At 48.1% G+C, this 17,179-nt stretch overlaps 1 protein-coding gene across 3 annotated transcripts in view; it reads left to right on the top strand.

Moving 5' to 3' along the window:
* The first annotated feature begins 10,827 nt into the window (after positions 1-10,827).
* The window catches only part of Inpp5b (inositol polyphosphate-5-phosphatase B), a 62,342-nt gene continuing 55,990 nt past the window's right edge, over positions 10,828-17,179 (top strand). For 2 of the 3 annotated variants that reach the window (XM_060379576.1, XM_060379575.1), the window contains exons 1-6: positions 10,828-10,976; positions 11,514-11,729; positions 12,028-12,148; positions 13,489-13,586; positions 13,733-13,762; positions 15,489-15,599. In XM_060379576.1, the coding sequence (XP_060235559.1) occupies positions 11,606-11,729; positions 12,028-12,148; positions 13,489-13,586; positions 13,733-13,762; positions 15,489-15,599 (484 nt within the window). In that variant the 5' untranslated portion in view covers positions 10,828-10,976; positions 11,514-11,605. The remainder of the gene's footprint in view (positions 10,977-11,513; positions 11,730-12,027; positions 12,149-13,488; positions 13,587-13,732; positions 13,763-15,488; positions 15,600-17,179) is intronic. The other variant, XM_060379577.1, reaches the window with a different exon arrangement.

The raw sequence follows: 17,179 nt of genomic DNA, 5'->3' as shown, positions 1-17,179 counted from the left end.
CCAGCACCTGTTCTGGGTGGGTTGTTTCTGAAGCTCAGGTTTATGAAGTAACATAACCTTTTGTTCCTAATCCCTCCCTGCCTTGTTCTCACCACCTTCATAGCGGCTCAGATTTAGGAAGTAGTTGCTACTGCCTACGTACGTCATGTCAGTTGATTCCGAGTACCTGTCCCTCCGTAGCCCGGACTGGCCTTGAATTCTCCCCAGTCCTGCTTCAGCCCCCATGTGCTGAGATTACAGGGCTGTGCTGCCACACCAGGCATGTGTCCTGTAATTGAGACCTAACTCTTCTCCTTGTCCTCTGCCCCTTCACTGCCACTTCCCAAATGAGCATCATGGTGGGTTGAACTAACTCAGCCCTCGGCTGAGTTACATGCTGGAGAAAACAGGACCGCGAGCCAGTTCCGAGGGCTCAACGTGGCCTCAGGGTTTTCCTGTTTTATTTGCATAAAGAAATTAGCTGCAGTTGGGCTTAGTGGCACTAGCCAATAGTCCCAGCACCTGAAGACAGGCAGGTCTCTGAGTCCAAAGCCAGCCAGGGTGACATGTGAGACACAGCACAGTCAGACCTGTGTTCAAAGCTTCTGGGCGGCTCAGGCAAGAGGGTGGCTGCAAGAAGGTGCCGCTCTGGTTTCTGAATCTGGTATTCCAGATGTCAGAGCTAGGAAGTCCTGTCCTACCTATGAGGATGGTCATTGAGGCTGAATAGAATTCCCCAGAGCCCTCAGCCTGGCAACCCTAAGCTGTTTTGTTTTTCAGCCGTTGCCTTGAAAAACCCCAACTCTGGCTGGCAATCTTCCTCCACATACCTGTTGTCCTTGTCATGCACGTCACAGCAAAAGTCTCATCAAGCCTACTGCATTAGCAGTACTCTGGCCAACAGGTTCTCTGTATGGCACCTTGTGCATTGGCGCTGCCAGCCCAAGGGCCAGATGAGCAGCCTCCCCTGGGCTTGTGCAGCAAGGAACCTGTAATCAGGTCTAATTGAGTCAGAAACATTACTGGGGGCCGGAAAGATGGCTCAGAGGTTGAGAGCACTGACAGTTCTTCTAAAGGCCTTGAGTTCAATTACCAGAAACTACACGTGGTGGCTCACAACCATCTATAGTAAAATCTGGTGCCCTCTTCTGGTGTGCAGGCAGAATGCTCTATAAATAATTTTAAAATTAAAAAAAAAAGAAACTGGTTACTGAAAACTAGGCCAAGGTGAAAGGAGACATTGCCATGTCAGGAGAGAGCTAAGCAAAGCTTTGAAATGGCTGCAACAGTAGCCATCAAGGAATGCCCCACTGCTTTGTAGCTGTCACAGCCCTAGGAGCAGGTGCCTGAACTCCAGGGTTAATGAGGTGCCCTATTACGGCATGGAGGGGAGGTGAGATCAGAGCCTGAGTCCTATGAAATATACCAAAAATGCCTTGCAGTGAATCTGAGCTCACCTGTTGCAGCAGAGGCTGCTTTTCCCTTAACTTATAGTTCACAAGTTAATTTTTTTTGGACGAAACTGTTAACTATCATATGACCTGGATGTACACTCCTGGGTACACACCCAGAGAACTCAAGTCAGCAAAATACAAATGTTATTTGCACATCTGTATTTATTGCTAAGACAGAGAATCAAAATTGCCAAGATAGGGAATCAGTCTGGATGTGTGGTAAAAGACAAAGTATTCCAAATGCACAGTGAAGATTTATTCAGTTGTAAAAGAAAGTGACATTCAAGGGCCAAAGAGATGGCTCAGTAGGTAAAAACAAACATGAGCTCAGTATGGTGGTGCAAGTCTTTAAAACCAGCACTTAGGAGGCAGAGGCAGATAAATCTCTGAGTTTGAGGGCAGCTTAGGTCACATAATGAGTTCCCGGACAGAATGTAGATTTAAATATCTATATGCATATATATATTATATGTATGCATATATAACAAAAGTAGGGGATGCGAATGAATGGGGGGGGTGTTTTTGTTGAGACAGGGTTTCTCTGTAGCCCTGGCTGTGCTGGAACTCACTCCATAGACCAAGCTGGTCTCAAACTCACGGAGAGCCACCTGCCTCTGCCTCTCAAGTGCTGGGATTAAAAGCATGTACCACCGCCACCTGCCCTGGGCCTTTCTGGGACTATCTTCCGGGCTCGTCTTTTCACAGGATATATATGATATAAAGGGATTTTTGAAGGGGAAGAAGGGAGGGAGTAGAGAAGGTTAGTGGAGAAGGATAAAGGAAGTATGAGTACTGCATTAGAGTGCTTGCTGCTCTTGCAGAGGACCTGGATTCAATTCCCAGCACCTACATGGTTGCTCACAACCATCCATAACTCCAGTTTTAGCACACCCAAAACTTTCTGAGCCCTGCACATACATGCATGTAGGCTAAATAGTCATAAAATAAGTCTTTTTTTTTTTTTTTTTTTAAGAATAAAGTGATCCAGGCGTAGTGTCACATGCCTTTAATCCCAGAACTCAGGAGGCAGAAACAGGTGGATCTGAATTTGAAACCCACCTGGTCTACAGAGTTCCAGGACAGTCAAGGCTACACAGAGAAACCCTGTCTTGAAAAAGAAAAATGAAGTATGAAGTGTATATGTATGAAAAGATCACAATGAATTTTTAAATTTTTTTATTTTTTGGTTTTTCGAGACAGGGCTTCTCTGTGTAGCCACGGCTGTCCTGGAACTCACTCTGTAAACCAGGCTGGACTTGAAGTCACAGAGATCCACCTGTTTCTGCCTCCCCAGGTGCTGGGATTGAAGGTGTGTGCCACCACCACCAAAAAGATTCTTTTGAAAATGAGTCCCATCTGTGCACCAGGCACTACCAGGTTTGCAGAGCTTGAATTATATGGCAGTGAAATGGTTGAAGCAGAAGCCCCAGGCAAGGAAGCTCGATGCAAACTCCACAGGGAGGTGGGAAAACCATATGGCTGATTCCATTCATCCGGCCCTAAGGGACACAGGTGTTAGCCAAGGCCAGGCAGAAGTGGCCAGGAGTCCTCAGAGGTGTCTCCCTGAAGTCTGGAACAGAGTGCTCTGTAGAAACAGAGTATTTCAGCTGAGTTCCCTGACTAAAGTAGGCTTTCTGCCTGCTGGGTGAGCTCTCTATTTTTAAGCTGCATCTCTAACCTAGACAAATTTAAGATTGTTTTTCCTCCTTTTCTACATTTTTCTTGTATTTGCTATGATAACTTAGCTCTTTCCTCATCCCTTAGATGCCACCGTCACCCTATGAACTTGGGGAGGACCCTGACTGCTCTCTTCTGAGAGTCCTCCCCAATTGTCATTGTCACATTTCCGATATTGTCAAATAGACACCTTCCCATTGCAGTGGGATCCTGGGATGTTGCTCCTCTGATCTGCCGGAACTGCCAGCTGGCTTTATTTTCTCCTGAAGACAGTATAGACGTCAGCTGTGCTTCCTCTTTTGGCTTGTAGTTTGAGTGGCCAGGGGCACCGAGTCAGAGGGCATTCCCCAAACTGACAAATGGAGGGAAGAAAAGGCCACTGGCAGCTTCCAGCAGCTGCATCGGAGCCTCCCTGAATTGTGCATAGATAAAGGCCCTCTACATCGTCGGGTGTGCAGGTAAGTCTACAGCCGGCATGGAACAGGCACTGAGAACATTCCCTCTATCCATGGAAGGGTGCATAGACCAGAGTTGGTAGGTAAGAAGCTCTGTGGACAGTCCAGGGGCTCACCAGATAGACACGGACTATGTCTGATTCTCCTAAGCACCACCCATCATACTCCTGAGAGGTCCCTACAGGCACATCTGTTCAAACTAGAGAGGCAGAAAAAACTTTACTTTGGAAAGTTGGGTCCCTTTCTTTCCTTCTTTCTCTCTCTTCCTTTCTTCTTTCCTTTCTTTCCTCCCTCCTTCCTCCTTCCTTTCCTTCCTTCCTTTTGTTTGTTTCCTTTGGTTTGGTTGGGGGGGGTTGTTTGTTTTTCAAGATAAGATTTCTCTGACTAGCCCTGGCTGTCCTGGAACTCACTCTGTAGGCCAGGCTGGCCTCAGAGATCCACCTGCTTCTGCCTCGTAAGTGCTGGGATTAAAGGCATTTGATGCATCTTTCTTTTTAAAGTCTAGACTCTAAATCATTACAGTGTGGAACTATCTTCTTTTCACAGGATCCAAAGGCGCTGGGTAGAACATTGGGCCCTGGCCTCTATTAGCCTTTGAAATCTGATGTCTCTTGGAGAGATACTGACCACATAACTATCTTGTTTTTTGAGACAGGGTGTCTGTAACCAAGGCTTCCCTTGGTTACAGAGACTCCACTTCCAAAGTGATGAAATTACAAATGTGTGCTACTGCACTCAACTAAGAACTATTTGTTAAATTGAGGAAATGAAACAGTGGGGAGGCTGAGGGTCTGGTCATGAGAGGCGAAGGTCGAGAGAAGAGCTCCATTAGCCAGGCTGCATCTTAGCACTTCTTAAATCCCGAGCATGGCTTCATCCAGGCAGGAAACAGAGGATCCTAGTGCCTGCTGTAACCCATCACCCTGGAAGATGTCCCCAACAGATAGATCTGAGGATTTAACAGAGGAACAAAAACCTTGATGGTCCTGGGAGTGGTGGGGACTAGGCTACGCTCCATTTCACAAGCATATAATAATGGAAATAATTTCTCATGCCCATCTTCTGCAGTTTTATACCCAGCACAGAAAACCCCAAGCCCAGGTTTCACGGATCCCACAGAGGCTGGGCCCCTGAACACAGGAGCAGAGATGGCTCAGTCAGATCTACCTTAGTGATGGGGAGAGTCTCCATCCTGAAAACCCTTGAATCTCGGTGTAGCTTTTGAGTCCCTCTGTGAGCTAGACTTTCCCTGGCCTGGGCACCATTCCTCCATTTTACCATCCTCCCCGCAACTTTGGATGTTGGAGGCAAATGATACCAGATCAGAAGCATCAGACTGTAGTGATATTTCTGAAAATTCTGGAATTGTATTTTTAAAACACACACACACACACACACACACACACAAAAAAAAAAAAAAAAAAAAACAACGGTCTGGAGAGATGGCTCAGAGGTTAAGAGCACAGTTCCTCTTCCAGAGGTCCTGAGTTCAATTCCCAGCAACCACATGGTGGCTCACAACCATCTATAAGGAGATCTGGTGTCCTCTTCTGGTATACAGGTGTACATGCAGACAGAACATTGTATACATAATAAATTAAAAAATAAAAATAAAATGTAAATTTAAAACAAAAACACAGAAATATAAGAATGTGTTTTCCTTTTACCTTTTATCCCAGGTGCAGGGATGAGCTGCTGCGAACTGCTTGCAGCAGCTGACCGTAATTTGTCTGGTGATTTTTCTAGCTGCAGATAATCTCTGTGATTGTGTGACATTTGGAATTCTGGGAATTTTTCAGAGGGTACATAAATTCGAGGGCCCCCAAGAGGCAGAGTTGAGGGTTGTTGGTCATTTAGGGAAATTGTGGTTTGCTCATGGCTGTGGTTAAAGAAGAAACAAAAGGAAAGAAATCAGATTCAGGGATTTTCCTAATTCCTCTCTCCCCTCTGTCCTTCTTTCTCTCCTATCTATTGTTAGTGAGTGAAACCAGGGAGATAAAGGCTGGGAAAAAGAACTCACAAAATACAAAAGACCAGCTACACTTCCTGTCCCTGTAAATGCTGTCTCTCCTCAGGCCTGAGATGCTGCTGTTGTCATGCCAACACTGATTCTCCGAGGGGCTGTTGCTAGAATGCAGGTCCCCTTAGGCTTGTCTCATACCGTTGCTTTGATAGCATGACTTTCAGGGAGGAAACAGACTTCCTGGGACCTCTTATTCCTTATAGGCTGCCCCCCTGCTCCCTCCCAGCCTCACTGTATAATACAATCACAAGAGCCACTGCAGCCTCTCCTGGGCTGCGCAGGACTAGTGCTCTACTCTCGCCAGTATTCGTAGTACCTACTCAAAATGTCCTTGGCTGATGGTCGACGGTCACCACAGGACTGTTTTGCTCCAAGGTATGTTCTCAGTCCAGAGATCCTGGCCCTTCCTGGAACCCGAGATCAATCCTAGTCTCCGGCTTGTTGCTGACCCAGATGTTCCTGTTTCTCCTGACCTTGCATAGCTTCTCCTTGACCTTTGACCTGGCTACTTCCTGCTGTGTCTCCGCTCTTCTCTACCTCATGCCAGTTCTACTGCTGGTCTTCCTGGAAGCCCAGAGTGTGACGAGAGGGCAGCTGACCCCTGTGTGCTCAGGTTCAGGTAAGCATGTGAAGAAGATACTTTCCTGACTGATGCCCTCCACTTAGAATAGGGCCACAGCACTCAAAGCCATCCGTAGACCTGCCACAGCCTCCACTGCTTTGGAGTCAGGTCCAGCCAGGAGGCGAGGGTCTCCCACCAGGCAGCAGGGTACCTGTCTGGGAACCAGGACTGCAAGGTAGGGGGCAGGGCAAGATGGGACACAAAAGGAACAGCGCCCTAAGGTGAAGGGGAGTGGGGGGAGCATTGCAAGGGCTGGGGATAGAGATTCAGAAACAGGAGAAAGAAGAGTCCCTTTTATGGTGCTGGGAGAAACGGAGACAGAGCCTAAGACTGGCACCAGCCCCACACTCCTGCCAATCTTTACTCAGCTGATTCACCTTCCTTTCTTTTTTCTTTCTCTCTTGCTCTTTCTTTCTTTCTTTCTTTCTTTCTTTCTTTCTTTCTTTCTTTCTTTCTTTCTTTCATTTTGTTTTTTCAAGACAGGGTTTCTCCGTGTGTAGCCCTGGCTGTCCTGGACTCACTTTATAGACCAGGCTGGCCTCTGTCTTCCTGAGCACTGGGATTACAGGTGTGCACTCCCAGCTCAGCTGATTCAACTTGATGCTCAGTTGTAGGTTGAGAGATGAAATGAATCCTAGCCCTTCCCAGCCATCCAAGGACTCTGTGTCGAGCCCTGAGCCCTGGCCTTTGCACAGTGCAGTGCTACAGTGGAAAGCCGCTCTGCCTAGTGCTCAAGAAACTTCAGTCTCTGGGGAGAGCTCCCGACTTCCACTGCCGCTGACCCACGCTACCCTTTGAGAGGTCTTCAAATCGCAGCCCAGTTTTCACTAGTTCCCTAATCTCTACGAACATCCTGATCTTTAAACCATCTGGCTGGCCCCTACCTTTGAGGTCTTCATCATCTCCCCGAAAACTGGATTTCCCACTCCCTCAGGACCCTAACATGTTCCTTCCCTTAGCTCAGCCCTCTTTCCTCTCCCCTGCAAGCTTCAAAGAGACATGGAGCAACCACCTGTCCCCAGGTGCTCGTCCCCAGGGTGACAGCCTAGAGGGGTGTCGGGTTGTGAGCTGCCTATACATCCTAGAGGGGCAAGGTGGGGCTGTGGCTTCGCAGAGGTGCTGCACCCCCACACGAGGGTGTCACAGCACTTCCCCAGACCAGAGTGCTTTGCTTCCTGAAGCAGGGCCTCTGAGCATCCCAGCAGACAAGTAGCTCCCCACGACACCCTGGAGCCTACACTCGAATCCATGCCCTAGAGAAATGTGAGTTGTGAGTATGCACCAGGAAGGGGAAGGGAAAGGGGAAGGTCATGGTGCAGATACAGGAGGGCCCCCACCTCATCTCCCTGTCTAGCCTCAACCCTTCAAACCTCCCATTTTCTTCCATTTTGTACCTCCTTTTCCTGCAAAGGGAATGCCTGCCTCAAAGGGCAGGTCACTCCAGCCATGTTGCCCAGGGCTCCTTGAACTCCTGTGAGGTTGGCCTGCAGTGCTCCCTCAGAGATGCAGGCCTGGAGTAGCTCAGCAGTGGATTATACAGGGAGCCACATTCGTGGAGAGCAAGCTGCCTGGGGTTGAGCAAGTCTGACCCTCTCTGCATAACACTTTAAGGCAGGGCATCAGGTGGAATTTTCCAAGTCTCCAGAACGCAGCCCCTTGTTTCTGACCTACTGGTTTTCTGGCAACTGACTGAACGACCTCATGGGGGAAGCTAAGCTCAGCTTGGTTCTAGTTTCATTAAGTTTCTCACCTTCAAGAGCTGGGGGAAAGGCAAGAGGAACATGAATGGTCTATCTCAGGCTATACTGCAGGCTGCATCGAGTCCTGCATGGCAGGAACACTCCGGTGTCATGGAGCTGGGGCTGGACCATGGAGTACTTAAGCCTTGGCCTCAGGCAGCTGTCTCTAGTGGGATAGGACTTTTCACTTTTAAAGGCCACTCTAGGAGTCACCAGGAGGCCCCTGCCCTGCATCCTGATTGTAGCTACACTGCTGTTCCTCAGTTTCGTTCTCCTCCTGTCCCCAGTGGACCTGGGTTCAGTGGAATCAGAGAGCAGCATTCAGGAAGACTGTGTGATCCCTGTGGACCTCCACTTCGCCCATTCTAAATTCCACAGCTGTGTCTTTAGTGAGCATGACTTACCAAGTCCAGCTTCTCCCTTCCCTACTCACAGGGCTAGGGCTGAACATGGGTTCTCCAAGGTCAGGGACAAGGTCACTGTCACCAATTCCAAGGAGAGGCTTATGCTTTTTGGGGGAGGGGTAATACCTGCCTGACCCACATTTTGTGGGAAGACCCCCCAAATCCTACAGGGAAAGTTTTTTCCTTTACAGAAACTGTTAAGTCTGAGAGGAAGACCTCAGACTCAGGTAGTATGCAAAAGCAAGGATCATTTATTCTGCAGACCTTTTCCAGCATGCAGGGGCCACCATTCCTTCAAAAGCTGACCACGGAGTGAGCACGTAGGCTCAATTTATAGGCAATTAGGGGGATTTCCAGAAGGAGTGAGGTAACCTTTTGTAGTGATTCAGGAGGTAGAGGGGGGTGGAATTTAGGATTGGCTAAACTTTTAGGAACTTCCCAGAGTTGCTAAGGACTCTTCCTCACATTTGCTGAATTATTATACTTAGCTCAAGCCCACACGTTAACCTTTAAGCTGATTGGCTGCCTGTGACCTACAGTTTTTTTCAGAAAGTGTTTTTCTGTGTACTGAAAAACAGAAACTCAGGCCTCAGTTAGGCAAAGTTGAAAATGAAGCTTGTCATGGAGTCACATTAGCCACATAGATTGGGGCCTTCTGGGAGTCCCTCTGAGGCTTTGGCGTTATTAGACCCCTCCTATTTTCCCAGACCCTCCTCTCCAGCTTTCGGCATTACGTGACCTCCACTCCCCTTCATCTCTACTCAATTCCCTTTCCCCTTGTCCCCCATGTGACTCTGGAATTGCACTTCAATAAACTTGAACTCCTGTTGTGCTGTGCATGTTTCTAGGAAAAGACAAGCAGGAAGACATACCTGTTTCTTGAAGGGGTTTACACATGCAAGTCGAGCTGGTTATCAGAATGCAGTTCACAACAAAAAGGAGGGGGACAGGTTAAAAGTTACAGTGGTGGAGAGAGGGATGGTTTGGCAGGTAAAAGTGTGTGCCACTAAGCCTGATGACCTGAATCTGATCATTCAGTCCCCATCCTCATGGTGGAAGGAACCAACTCCCACAAGTTATCCTCTGACCTCCACACACGTGCTGTGGTGTGTGTGTAAACCATAATCTACAAAAACATTGAAAAGCATTTTTTTTTCATTTTTATACAGAGTTTTTTTGTATAGCCTTGGCTGTCATGGACTAGCTTTGTAGAGCAGGCTGGCCTGGAACTCACCGAGATCCGCCTGCCTCTGCTGGGATTACAAGTGTGCACCACTGTGCCAGGCTTGAGCTATATTGTTGTTTTGGTCTTTTTTGGGGCAAGGGAAGAAGGGTTGAGACAGGGTTTTTCTTTCTTTTTTTTTTTTAAGATTTATTTATTTTATGTATATGAGTGTTCTATCTGCATTTACATCTGCCAGAAGAAGGAATCAGTTCACATTATAGATGGTTGTGAGCCACCATGTGGTTGCTGGGAATTGAACTCATGACCATTGGAAGAGCAGACAGTGCTCTTAACCACTGAGCCATCTCTCCAGCCCCCGAGACAGGGTTTTTCTGTAGCCTTGGCTGTCCTATATTCTTAACCTAGATGGGAACAATGAAGCCATCGGGGCAGACAGTCAATAAAATATGAGGAAGGAGCTTGAGAACAAAACCTACTCTAAGAAGGCCTGGAGGTTGGGGAGAGATGGCTCCGTGGTTAAGCGCACTTAGTGTTCCTTCTGGGACCCAGGTACAGTTCCCCCACCCCCATACCAGGCACTTCCAGGTTCCTGTATCCAGCTCTGAGGATCTGATGACCTCTGTCTGGCCTTCTTGGGCACCTGCACACACGTGGTGCAATAAACTTATGCAAGCATACACATAGACATAAATATTAAAACTAACTGAATAGATCTTTAAAGAATCAAGAGGGCCACATTCTCCTTTGCTTTAAGAATAGAGTCCTCCACACAGCCTGGGGGTAATCGTCCTCATGTCACAGATAAAGATGCCACATACTTCATATTCCATGAACAGAAGAGCTAGATGGGCCTGAAGAACATTTGGCAGTTCCCAGCTGAGAAAATGAGACAGGAATTGGAGTCAGACTTCCCTCTGAGCCCCCAGCACTGGTCGGCTGCAGATTTTGTCACACAGCTTCGTTCTTTCGCTTCTTCACCTGGGGAGTGGACTATTTTTCGTAGTCTTACATTAAGTCAGGGCAGGGTAGCTGTTACTTGGAAGAGTTTCCGGAGAATACAAAGCTGTCCCTTCCTGAATGTGAAGAGTTGAGGACGGAATTAACTCGGAAAAAAAAAAAAAAGTTAACCTCACTTTTTCCGTTAGAGTAACATGACCGTCTTTCCTTCCGCCTTGGGTAGGAGCCCTGGCGCCTTGATTTGGTGGGCTGAGAAAAGGGTCCCTCGGGAAGGCTTTCCAGAAGTATGATGGGATGCAGACTCCAGATTCTAGATTTTTAATGAGTTAAGGGCGGGAAGGCCCACCCACTCACCCATGATTGACTCGGGCATGCTGGGACTTGCAGGCTGGCTGTGGCGCCCGGGCCGCTGGGAAATGTAGTCTCTGACCTGATGTGGGACGTCGGTGTCCCGCGGGCCCAGGAGTGACAGCTAGGGAGGTAGGCTGCAATGACAAGGGTCTGAAATAGGTGTAAAGTGGGAGGGAACCTGCAAGCTGGCTGCTGGGGCTCCTGTCCTGTGGGTGCCAGAGTGGACACCCCCGTCCTGCTGCTGATGCAACGGGGCCTGTTGGGTGGGGTGAGGGCCAAGGAGCAACGGGACACTTTTCAGGGCTCCAAGGAAAGAGGACCGGGACTGGGTTATTTCTCCAGAGTAAGACCCTCCGAGCTGAGATTAAGGAGAAGTTTCCTCTCCATCCCTATTTCCACACACCACTACTAACCTTTCCCAGAGAAGCACCAGATGGATCACAACAGCTCCCTGAAGAGGGCATCAGAGCTATGTCCCGAGGCAAAGGTACTAGCAAGTATGCTGGACCCCCTGGGAACATCTGGTTGCCCTCCCGAAGGGAGATCCAGTTAGCAGCAAAGCGGTGGAAACCCATTTTTTGGAAACATAGAGAGGGCCATTGTAGGAAAGAAGGTAAGGACCGGGAAAAGCGGGATAACCAGGCTCTCTCCTTTCTCTCCACAAAGGCCTCTTCTTCCTTCCCCACAGCCTTGTGAAGCAGCTCTGTGACGGCATGGGAGCTTCCCAGCTGCCCTCTCCTAGAGTTTGACAACTTAGCATGGACCAGTCTGTGGCAATCCAGGAGACCCTGGCTGACGGGGAATACTGCATCATCATATCCTTTCGAGCTGTAGGTTGCCACCTAGCTCATGCCTGCCATGGCCTTGAGCGGTGGGATGAAGGTTGTGGAAAGTTCTGTTCTCTTTCTCTCTCTCTCTCTCTCTCTCTCTCTCTCTCTCTCTCTCTGTAAGCTATATGCGAGGGTAAACCAGCATTTGCCGAGCATTCATTTGGCTCAGGACTCTCCACCAGGTGCTTTAATGCAGCTCTCCTCCCAACCCGCTGTGAAGTGGGAACTGTTACACCCATTTTGCAGATGAGGAAGACTCAGAGAGGGAAAGTAATTTGCTTGTGGGGGGAGGGGAGGGAAGGCAGCCGTGGTGGAGTGGGCTGGATGAGAGGTTTGTTCTTGGCTTTCAGTTTCCCTTCACCCTGCGGAGCAGGCAGTACAAGGTGTGCTCTGTAAGGGAGAGAGCAGGCAGAGCCGCCTGTTGGGGCTGGTGAGGTACCGGAGGCTGGAAGATGATGTTCAGGAGCATGCGTAAGTAGGCCTCAGACTCTGCCGGTCTGGACCATGGGTCGTTCTTCAGTATCCTCCAACTCAGTCATTCTGCCTGAGTCTCCTAGAGTAATTAACATAATGATAGTATCTTTGGAACACGGAGTTCCAAGCCCCTTATAATCAGCAAGATGGTACACGGAAGCTTCCAGAGAAGAGGCAGTTATCACACTTGGCCGGATTTTGAGCTTGTGTGAGTGCCTGAGTTTAAATCCTGACAACCGTGATCCTCAGCAAAGTGCTCTTCAGAGCTCTGATAACCCAGAGTAAATATCAGAGGGAGGGGGGCTCACACCAGCAATCCCAACACTCAGGAAGCCGAGGCAGGAATGCCACAAGGTCTAGGCCATCCTGGGCTACAGAGTGAGTTCCACGACAGCCTAGGCTAACAGAGTGAGAACCTGTCTCAAAAAGAGAGGGGATGGGGCTGAAGAGATGGTTCAGTGGTTAGAATGTACACTGCTCCTTGAATTTGGTTCCCAGCACCCACTTTCAGTGGCTTACAACCCCTGTGACTCCAGTTTCAGGGGATCTGAACCCTCTCTGGACTCTGTGAGCATGTGTGCTCATACACACACACACACACACACTGAGTAAAAACTAAAATACTTAAAAAGAGGGGAAGAGATGGAGATGGTTCAGTTAGTGAGGTGCCTGCCATACAAGCAAGAGGACCTGAGTTCAGATCCCAAGAACCCATGCAAAAAGCCAGGTGTGGAGAGATGGCTAAGTGGTTAGGAATCCTTGCTTTTGTAAAGGACTTACATTTGGTTCCCAGCACCCACATCAGGCAGCGCACAGCTACCTGTAACTCCAGCTCCAGGGTTCAGATTTTTTCTTCTGGTCTCCATGGACATCCGAACACTTGATGCATCAACACACACACATAACACACCACCACTACCACCACACAGACATATACACATAACTAAACATAAAGTAAATCGTAAAGAAGCTAGGGGAGGTAGTGAGACAGGTGGATCCCTGAAACTGGTCTAGCTGAATGAATGAGTTTCAGAGTCACTGAGAGAATTTCACTCGGTGGGTCTAACTTGATAGGTGGAGAAACGGAAGTTCAGGGAGATGAAGGGACCATGTAAGGACACATGGTTCCTGTCACTCACAAGCTAGATGGCAGCAGATTGGCTTTTCTTCCAACTGTGAGGAGTTAGTTATGCTTTGATGACATCATCCACACATTATAGCTTCCTTGGGCACTGTGGATGGAAAGGGCCTGAGGCATGCTAGGGTACTGCCAGCAGAGCCTTGGGACCCACAGGTGACTGCAAGCACTTCTACTCATTTCTGCTTTCTGCCCCTAGGCTCTTTCTGTATACACACCGGAGGATGGCCATCACGGGAGACGATGTATCTCTGGACCAGATAGTCCCAATCTCAAAAGACTTTATGCTGGAAGAAGGTGCTAGTCAGGCTGGGTGGTCTAAACTCCTCTCCCCTGGGCGCCCCCCAGCCATCTCTGCCCTTCCTGTAGGGGGACGTGGCAAGAGCGGATGATGGAGGCAGGGATGTTTATTTGCTAAAGGCATTCTCATTTCCGTCCCTCAGTGACCCCAGATGGTGAACTCTACATCCTTGGTGAGTAGTCCTTTCAATCCGGGTCCCTGTTGGGGCAGTGAAACAGAATCTGAAGACAGAAAGATGTGAATAAGAACATGCCTGGGTGGCCATGATACTATGTACCTGTGATCCTAGCATGTGTGAGTCTGAGGTTGGGGGGTTGTTTTGAGTTTGAGGTCTGCCAGGACTACAGAGTGAGTTCTAGGCCAGCCAGAGCTACAGACTGACAACAAACATAAAAGGGAGACTGTTGGGTTGGTGGGATGGCGTAGCAGAGAGAGGCGCTTGCTGCCCAGTGAGCTGAGTTTGAGCCTCAGAACCCACATAGTTTAAGGAGAGAACCAGGCTGGGCATGGTGGCCTTTAATCTTTCACTCCGGACGCAGAGGCAAGTGGATCTCTGTGAATTTGAGGGCAGCCTGGTCTACAAAGTGTGGCCAGGACAGCCAGGGCTATTATACAGAGAAACCCTGTCTCAAAAACCAAGAGAGAGAGAGAAAACACCAGCTCCTGGAAGTTGTGTTCTAAATGTGGTAAACTATGTTTATTTGTTTGCACACACAAACCAATAAATAAATGCAATAAAAAAGAAAACTCTCCTGACGTGCATGCTATGGTAAATAAGAACCTGAAGAATCAGACCTGCCCCCTCCACCAGCTAGTTTCCATTATTCACCCCTTTTGTTATTGCAGTTAAGTCCTCCCGGTGGTCTCCATCACACGAGACATCATAAGTTGTCACCTTTTTTTTCTCCTCTTCTTTTAAATTTTTTAAGACAGGGTAGCCCTGGCTGTCCTAGAACTCACTCTGTAGACCAGGCTGTCCTTTATTTAGTGTATGTGTGTCTGTCTGTCTGTCAGTCAAAGGACAACTTGTTTAGGCTTTGCAGCAAACACTTACTAGATAGCTGAGCTATCTCCAATGGCCCAGAGTCCCCTCTTCTTGGAGGCTTCACACCTTTCAGCTTGGCCCTTTCCTATGCATGGTCTTCTCTCTTCACCACGGCATTCTCAATGCCTGGCTCTCCTGTGGACCAGCTGATAGACAGGGCACTCCAGTCCACTTCTGCATACTCTTCCATCTCCCAGGACAGGGAGGAGACAAGTCTGAAGAACCTACCTCTGCCAGTTCTGGTTATGGTGGTGATGAGGCTGATGGGCATTCAGAGCTTTGGACTATCCTCTCTACGACACGGGGAAGATGCTTGTTTGGATGAGGAGGCACACAGGCCTCCTTTTCTGTTCCATCAGCTTAAAGTCAAAGGAGCATGGGGAGCCTGTGCTTTCTGATTGGCCATTTTGCAGATTCCACTCCTTTATTTATTTATTTATTTATTCATTTATTTTTAATTTTGAGATATGGTTTCTTTGTGTAGGCCTGTGTGTCCTGGAACTCACTCTATAGACCAGGCTGGCCTTGAACTCAGAGATCCACTTACCTCTGCCTCCTGAGTGCTGCTACCACTGCCAGGCAGAGCCCACATTTTTTTTTAAAGATTTTATTTTAATATATTATGTATACACTGTTCTGCCTGCACGTGTGCTTGCATGCCAGAAGAAGGCACCAGATCTCATTATAGATGGTTGTGAGCCACCATGTGGTTGCTGGGAATTGAATTTAGGACCTTTGCAAGAACAGCCAGTGCTCTTAACCTCTGAGCCATCTCTCCAGCCCCAGAGTCCACTCTTAAAGTATGTTTCAGTATTAGCTCCTGGTGGCTTCATTTCTTGCCTTCTCTCTACAGGCTCTGATGTGACAGTACAACTGAATACAGCTGAGCTCAGGCTTGTATTCCAGCTACCCTTTGGTTCACACACCAGAATGTTCCTCCAGGAAGTTGCCAGAGCATGCCCAGGTAGGTAAGAACCAGGTTTCCTGGGAAGGCTGTGTTGGCTGGAGGCACTGGCCTACTCTCTCCATAGCTGACTTTCCAAACCCACTGCACCATCCCAAGGCTGTTGGCATAGAGTCAGAGTGTCTTAGCTGCCAGCCAACTACTGTGTTTGCTTTCCTTTTCTGAGATGAGGGTCTTGCTCCCAATTCCTCATCTTTCTGCCGCAGCTTCCCTCCTGTGTGTTGGGATTACAAACAACTGTCACCACACCTGGCCCGCATTTGCTTTTCTGTTTTGGTTTCTAAACCTGAGTGTTAACGGGGCTGTGACCCTCAGGAATTCAGGGCTTCTTCCAAATTAGCGTGGAGGTTCAAATTCCAGTATTGAAGGCTACAAGCAAGAGAAGTTTGTCAAGTGGATTCTGCCCTCAGATCTTGCTCTCTTCCCCACTGTAGCTGGGAAAAGAAAAAAAAAAAAAGTCTAGCTTTGGCCCAGCAGAGAGAAGTTAGCTGATAAATTAGTTTACATGGGAGGTCAGCCAGGCAAATAGAGTCGAGTCTGTATACAGAGCAGAGCCCCAGTGACAGAACATGCAAATTCATGCCATCAGGTGCTGGGGTTCAGGTGTTCACCAGCGCCATTATGGAGGAGTTCCTTCAAAGCTAATGTCTTTGTCTCTGCAGGAATGTATGGAAGGTTTGTCTCCTATGATAACTGTCTATGGTGCCTGACCTTCCAGTTCCAAGCATTTCACTAGGTGTGTCAGGAGCAATTTGGAGGCAAATTGGCTTTGGGGTAAAAGGAAATCAGGACAAGAATTACAGAGCTTTGAATGGTTAAGGAGCTTAAGTGCTATTTCATAAGCAGGGAAACTTTACCTATAAATCATAAAATAATAAAGATAATTTATGATTGTTAGTCATGGTTGTAGGCACGGGAATTACTAATTATTATTAAAGTTGGGCATCCATAACATGGAAATACCAAACTGCAAACCCTCCAAAATCCAAAGTTTTTTTGTTTGCTTTTCAAGACAGGGTTTCTCTATGTACCCCTGACTGTCCTGGAACTTTCTCTGTAGATCAGGCTAGCCCTGAGCTCACAGAGATCCACCTGTTTCTGCCTCAAGAGTGCTGGGATCAAAGGTGTGCGCCACCACCACCCAGCTTAATTTCTTTCTCTTTTCTTTTTTTAAAGATGGGATCTTATGTAATCCAGGGCTGTCTTAAACCACTGTATAGTTTGGGATGACATTGAACACTTGATCCTCTTGCCTCTCCAATGAATTCAAAGAGTACAGGGCCAAACTTATATACTTGCTTAATTTTCTTTGGGCAGGGTGTCATAAAGACCAGTTTTGAACTGTGTATTCAAGGATAACCTTCATTTCCAGATCTCTCCTCTCTACTTTTCAAGCGCTAGTGTAACAGACATGAGTGTCCAAGCTTGGGTTTTATAGTGCTGGGGTTCAAAACAGGGCCTTGTGCATGCTAGACTGGTTCTCTACTAAGCTACAGTCCCATCCCTTTCATTGTTAGTTTTATGTGAGAGTGTCTCCTATAGCTTAGCTGGCTGGGTATCTGTTTGGTACACAGCCAAGG

This window comes from Meriones unguiculatus, chromosome 3 (genome assembly GCF_030254825.1).
Source record: "Meriones unguiculatus strain TT.TT164.6M chromosome 3, Bangor_MerUng_6.1, whole genome shotgun sequence".
Taxonomy (NCBI): domain Eukaryota; kingdom Metazoa; phylum Chordata; class Mammalia; order Rodentia; family Muridae; genus Meriones; species Meriones unguiculatus.
Note: the sequence above shows the minus strand (reverse complement) of the source record. Positions and strands in the feature narration are given on the sequence as shown.